Source organism: Rhinichthys klamathensis, unplaced genomic scaffold (assembly GCF_029890125.1).
Source record: "Rhinichthys klamathensis goyatoka isolate OS25496 unplaced genomic scaffold, OSU_Roscu_1.1 h1tg000557l_1, whole genome shotgun sequence".
In the NCBI taxonomy this organism is placed as follows: domain Eukaryota; kingdom Metazoa; phylum Chordata; class Actinopteri; order Cypriniformes; family Leuciscidae; genus Rhinichthys; species Rhinichthys klamathensis.
Genome location: NW_026607025.1, coordinates 2,160,128 through 2,166,700, shown reverse-complemented (window position 1 = coordinate 2,166,700; position 6,573 = coordinate 2,160,128). Strand labels below are relative to the sequence as shown.

The 6,573-nt window shown below is 37.6% G+C and overlaps 1 protein-coding gene across 2 annotated transcripts; it reads left to right on the top strand.

The window, feature by feature from the left end:
• Positions 1 to 562: 562 nt before the first annotated feature.
• Positions 563 to 5,880, top strand: slc25a44a (solute carrier family 25 member 44a). Of its 2 annotated transcripts, none has more exons than XR_008804382.1 (4): positions 563 to 763; positions 1,780 to 2,478; positions 3,859 to 3,981; positions 5,089 to 5,114. XR_008804382.1 is itself a non-coding variant. In XM_056239259.1 (4 exons), exons 2-4 carry the CDS (start codon positions 1,842 to 1,844, stop codon positions 5,278 to 5,280), a joined length of 957 nt encoding a protein of 318 aa, XP_056095234.1. In that variant the 5' UTR covers positions 565 to 763; positions 1,780 to 1,841; the 3' UTR covers positions 5,281 to 5,880. The 2 variants fall into 2 exon arrangements, 1 of the variants encoding a protein (XP_056095234.1); XM_056239259.1 differs by having other exon boundaries at positions 565 to 763; positions 3,854 to 3,981; positions 5,089 to 5,880.
• Positions 5,881 to 6,573: the final 693 nt, after the last annotated feature.

The window sequence follows — 6,573 nt, the reverse complement described above, 5'->3', positions numbered from 1 at the left end:
ATAGATGTCAAGAGAGCATCTATTACTTTAAATGATTAATTAATAATGATTTAGTGAAATGATTTTATATATACTAAAGAACATATAGCTTAAAATTATTTTAGTAGACAAGTAGCAATTTTCATATTTTGCGTTGTTTGTATTAAACTCATGATTAAACTAAACTCATGATTTTTTTTGATTTTTTTAAAACCATGTAAATATTGTTAATTGTAAAAAAAAAAAATCTTGTTGTTCGTGTTAATAGGCATTTAAGAAATAAAAATATGAATAATAATGCTACATTCATATTGATAAAAAAGTTCTACATTATCTACAAATCTTTTTTTTTCATTTCATAAATTATTTTAAGAAATCTTCCAGTGTTTTGTATAATTGCAATGCATTTTAATACAAGACTTGATCTCAATAAACAAGTAGCAAGCTATATATATAGTAGTATATGTATATACTAAATGACATATTTATTTCTTAAAATAATATATAATGTAATATATATAGCGGTCCTCCTGTGTCAATGACCAATCAGCAGGCAGCAGCGGTCGCTCGTCCTGTCAGTGACGTTTGAGCATGCGCCGGAAGTGTGGCGGAGCAAGTGCTCGGCTCGATCGACATGACTTTTCATCAGGAGCTGCTGGCCGCTGATCGATCAGAGAAAATGCAGTTTTTAGAGGCATAATAGCGGATTTATCTCATGACAGGACCACGCAGCTCCGCTTGAGGCCGCTGGATGGAGAAACAGCAAATATGGCGAGCTAACCGAGTGAGTTACTGTGTGTCTGGTGAGGTCAAATGAAGTGTCATGTAATTCTGACGGCGAGATTTTTTTTGCCTGGGGTGTCAGGTGGTATATTGTCTTGTGTAATGCGCATGTGCAGTTCTAGAGCGTCGACATAAATGACACTTATCCATGTACTGAATTTCTAAGAGTAAGGTTTAAGTTGGGTAGTAACGTATGTACATTCTGTCAAAAAGATATAGAATCTCAGAAACATCTTTTTTTTTTTTTTTTTTTTTTTACAATTGTACGATTGTTAAGTCCTTTTGGGACAGATTGTATGAGTGGTTGAAGACAAAACATGTAACACCTGCCTTTGGCTATCACATTGTTAAACTTGGTGTCTTTTTGGACTACAAAAATATTGAATTTTTTTGTATATTGACTTTCGTTCTTAACAAATAAAGATATTTTTAATTAAATCTGAGAGCTTTCTGTCCCTCCATTGACAGTTACGCAACTACCACTTTGACGCTTTAAAAAGTTCATAAAGAGATCGTAAAACTAATCCATATGAATTGAGCTGTTTAGTCCAATTTTTCTGAAGAGAAACGATCGCTTTATATGATGAACAGATTGAATTTAGGCTTTTATTCACATATAAACATTAATTTTTCATCAATTATTCACATATAAACATTAATTTAATCAAAAATATCTTCATTTGTGTTCCAAAGATGAATGAAAGTATTATTTTGGTTTGGAAAGGTTTGGAACAGCATGAGGGGGAATAATTAATGACAGAATTTTTATTTTTGGGTGAACTAACCCTTTAATGTAACCTTATTATAACAAGAAAAATAAATAAATAAAATACACTGCGGGGATGGCAAAAATGCATAGTTCACAAGATCTCAGATGCTCTATATCATACACTCTTTTTGTGTCAAGACATTATCTCTGCAGAACATAACCCAGCTGTCCCATGACCTTTGAACTCTGTACCTTCAGATCTGCAACAAAACATGCAGCTTTTATGAAATGTGATTTTGTCATTTCAGGTTATGCGGGAGAGGAGCGAGTGTGTGCGCGTGTGATTTAGTGAGTGAGGTCATCGGCCGCAATGATGCAACAGAACCGCAACATTCAGATCATCGAATGGGAGGATCTGGACAAGAGGAAGTTCTACTCGCTGGGCGTCTTCATGACCATGACCACACGGGCCGCCGTCTACCCGTTCACCCTGATCCGCACCAGACTGCAGGTGCAGAAGGGCAAGTCGCTCTACAACGGCACTTTCGACGCCTTCTGTAAGATTCTGAAGGCCGAGGGGGCGCGCGGCCTTTACCGAGGGTTCATGGTCAACTCGTTCACACTGATCTCAGGTCAGGCCTACATCACTACCTACGAGTTGGTAAGGAAATATGTGTCCTGTTACACGTCCGATAACACAGTCAAGTCTCTGGTGGCGGGCGGAGCGGCGTCACTGGTGGCCCAAAGCATCACGGTGCCCATCGACGTGGTGTCCCAGCAGCTGATGGTGCAGGGGCAGGGGTGTCAGCTCACACGCTTCAAACTCAAACCCAAGATGGCGATGACCACGTCCAAACACAAAGTCACATTTGGTCAGACCAGAGACATTGCGGTTCTGATTTTTCACACGGATGGATTTCGGGGTTTTTATCGCGGATATGTGGCGTCCCTGCTCACCTACATACCCAACAGCGCCGTCTGGTGGCCCTTTTATCACTTTTATGGAGGTAAAGAAAATCAATATTTAGTGATGCATCGAAATTATTTTCTGAGAGGTTGAACGACTTCAGATTTTTCTTAAAGTCCACATTTATGTGATTAAAGTCGAATCGACGTCGACTAGTCGCCGATGATGTCATAAATGAACATAAATAAGCCTGAACCTCGAGCTGAGACTCGAACGCTGGTTGCCTTGCGCACAGATATGGCATATGACACAGAGCTCCTACATAACAGCTTATTTTTATCGGTTCTTTTGTCGTTGGGTCGTTATATTCCTCAAGGATTTCTGCTCGTTCTAAATCAGATACAGATAAAGTAGCACAGTAGAGATTATATTTATATGAATGAATGCATTAGTGAGAGAGCGATTGCGTGTGAATTAATTCTACCCTGCATAGTAGTGAAACTGGGTTTTAGTTACTAAGAAATGCTAGAACTTTTCAGTTTGTAAACTATTTTATTGATAAATCACAGAACAGTGTTGACAATACATTTCTACGGTACTGAATGTTTCTGTGTGCCCGTGATGTGCGAGCTTGTGTGTGTGTGTGTGTGCGCGTTGCAATGCTGGAGCGCATTTGTTTAGAACGCAGATTAATTTACATGTACAATAATCTGCTTAAAACGTGCATAAACCCGATCAATTTTGAGCATCCAGATGGTATAATCAAACACATCTAGTGGAGCGCTCTCGGAGTATGCATTTATTTGTCATTTTAATTGTTGGAAACGGAGCGTAAAAATTTGACTTCAAAGATTTCTTATCCTGTTGCGCCCTCTATAGGCCATGATGAGCGACTAGTCGACATCAAGCTAAAAGTGTCATGGCAGAGCATTAAATTTAACTAGTCAGTGCAACCCATTGGTTCCATTCATTTTCTCCATTGGGAAATATATATATATTTTTAACAATAACTTCTAAACCTTTAAAGACAGACCTACTGTGAACTCAGAGGTTGTTTATCAATGGTATATGCTTTTGTTAAAGCCATCAGTTCACATTTCACATTTTAACACGTATATTTTTAAAGAAATTCCTGGTGAAAAACTACATCACCCATGATGCTTTGAAGAAAAATTCCACCAATCAGGCCAGAGCAATGAAGCAATGTCATTTGCAATGCTTTCATGGGATTATAGTTCTTTTCCTCATGTACACAGTCTAGTGTTTTTACCTCTTTTTGTCTGATTTTCAAATACTTTTTTCTTCAAATCAAAGTTTGTAATGTTGTGATTCATGGCCTAAAAAGTTTAAACAGACTTTTTTTTTTTGATCAATGGGAAAAATAATTGGAAATAATACTTTGTCGTTATATAATTGTTTCTACTCCAGTTGGTTGTTTAACTATTGACATTTAAACGCGCTGTGTGTGTTTCCAGAGCAGCTCTCTAAACTGGCCCCTGCTGACTGTCCGCACCTCCTCCTGCAGGCCGTGGCGGGACCGATGGCTGCCGCGACTGCCTCCACCCTGACCAACCCCATGGACGTGGTCCGAGCCAGAGTACAGGTACAAACACAGCCAAATCAGTTGCCTCTATTATGCGTTTTCAAATATTAACTTTCGTACAGCATGTAATAAAGCTGTTTGTGAATGTAAAATGCCTGTAAAGTCTTAAAGATCAAAGTGCTCGACAAATAAAGTGATGGTCTCCTAAAATAAAGAACCGTGGGTGCAGGAGAACACTATAGTTCATTTATGTAAGTGAGGATAGCAAATAAAGTAAATTGTGACATATTATACCCAAAAATGATTCATAGAGTGACTACCAGTAAAATTTGGGAGCAAAAATGATTCAGACACTTTGACCTGACCATGGTTTGCTTAAGTGGTTTTTCTTAATTGCTAATGCGACCTTTTTACACCACAGACTGAACAAAATTAAGCATTGCTTGGTAATTGTTTGAGCTAAATTGGTATTATCTAATTGTGTACTTAAATTTAACAGCTGACAGACTGATTTCTTGTCACATTTTATTTCCATTTTCTAAACTATTGCGAACAAACTGATAATGTGAGAAATGTTGAAGGTGTCTGAATAAATTTAGGTTTGACTGTATATTTTATATATATAATTTTCAGATTTTTAAAAAATAAAAATAAAAAATGGATTCATTTTTATTAATTTATGTAATTGAATTGTACATAAATGCTAAAAAAATTGTATGTATGTGTATTTTAATTTATTCATTTTTTTTAAGTCTTTAAAAATAAAAACTAAATTCATTTTTAAAATATATTCATTTATCATGTTAGTCCAGGTATTTCAGAAGTTTCCGTGCTGCTTTCTGATCCTCACAATGACTGTCTTGTTACTGTATCTTTAAGACTTCTATATGTAAATGAGCTCTATTATAAACTAACCTGCCTGATCTCTGTGTACTGATGAAGTTCACACTGTTGATCATCATCAGGTTCAGGTTGGAGTTAATAATTTTGATAATGTGATCATATCGTGTGTTTTTGCTACAAATAGTATATCACACTTCTATTTCAAAAAGCGACAACTGTTCTTGTCTTTCAAAATATGGCTCTTTAAAATGCATTATCATGTAATTATTGTGATCAATACAGATTTGAGCTTTGTGAGATAATACACTGTGCGTGTGTTTGCAGGTTGAAGGTCGTTCGTCTGTGATCGAGACGTTTAAGCAGCTCCTGGCCGAAGAGGGAGCGTGGGGTCTCACGAAGGGTCTCTCTGCACGCATCATTTCCTCCTTGCCCACGTCTGTCATGATCGTCATTGGTTACGAGACACTGAAGAGACTCAGTCTGCGTCCTGAACTGGTGGACAGCAGACACTGGTGAAAACACTCACCTGACGCTATACCTCAGCCTTTTAAACAGATGCCTTTTATTATTTTCTCACCATTTATAAGGACCAGGCAATAATTGACTCTCAAATGTGAAATCTATTTCCTTTCTCGTGGATTTTGTATATTTTGTGACCTTTAATCTGTTCCCGTGAACTCTGGCCCATACTAGTATTTTGTAACGAGACGTCATGGAGCTCCTTATATTTGTCTTTTTCGCCTGGTATGTGTTTGTTTATCAGAGGTTTTGAAGTGAAAAATACTTTGACATGGTGAATTCGAGTCTTTCTTGTGAATCTCATGCAGTGCCCTTCACTTCATATGACAGGAAGTGAGATAATCACATACATGCTAGGAAGAATGAGAACATGTCTGAGTCCGAAATCTGAAAAATGCTGCCTTCGGAGGATGATTTCCAAGGCATCAAGGCACGTCTGAATGCAATGTTAGCTTCACTTCCTGTCTCCTGAGAAACCTTCATCTGATCCATTTTTGAAGGCAGTATAGATGTATCCTTCACTGCCTTTGATATCCCACAGTCCGGTGCTTTCCATCCCATGACAGTTGAGCTAAAAAATAAAGATGGTGCCTGAAAGTTGTGGTTGGTGGTCAGTTTGTTTGTAAATGTACGTTTTTGACCAACATGTATAGCTAGATATTACTGTTGTATTAATTAAATATTTGCTTATCACCAAAGCTCGCTCTATTTGGCTGTAGATCGTTAAACCGTTACACTGCCTCAGAAGTTTGTCTGAAATCAGGCAACCTTTGTGCAAACGTCGCCTTCAAAATCATTGCCTGATAAGGCAACAAGTCAGCTGGCTAAGTTTTGGGACGCAGCCCATGTATGGGCTTTTCACACTTGAAACCGTTGGGGATTTTTAATTTTCTGAATATTCAGGTTTTGAGATTTCACATCGTACGTTTTTAAACCCTGAGCTTGTGCCGGTTCACACAGAATGCGTTTTTGCTGTTAAAAACATGAGGCAGGTCAGTGGAACAAACTAAACAAAAATAGGCAGTGGGCCAAGTCTGCTTTTCTCCTTTAGTTTTAGATTTGATAGATCTCTCTTTTTTATATATATAACTGGCTATATAAATTGTTGTTGAGCACATTACTGCTTGTTTCCAACGTCAATTGTTGCACATTAAAAATATCACGTAGCTAACACTCGCTAGCTAACCACAAAATATTAGCCGGAGTAAGAACCAATCAAAGCTCTTGTTGTTACCTTGTCAATTTGAGTTGGCCAATCACGTCATTATTTTAAACCTTTTTACAGTCTAT

Excerpts from the sequence above, each read along its gene's own strand:
- slc25a44a (XM_056239259.1), top strand. The coding sequence starts at position 1,842 with ATGATGCAACAGAACCGCAACATTCAGATCATCGAATGGGAGGATCTG. Across the intron at positions 2,479-3,853 it reads CTTTTATCACTTTTATGGAG|AGCAGCTCTCTAAACTGGCC; the intron begins GTAAAGAAAATC and ends GTGTGTTTCCAG. Across the intron at positions 3,982-5,088 it reads TGGTCCGAGCCAGAGTACAG|GTTGAAGGTCGTTCGTCTGT; the intron begins GTACAAACACAG and ends GTGTGTTTGCAG.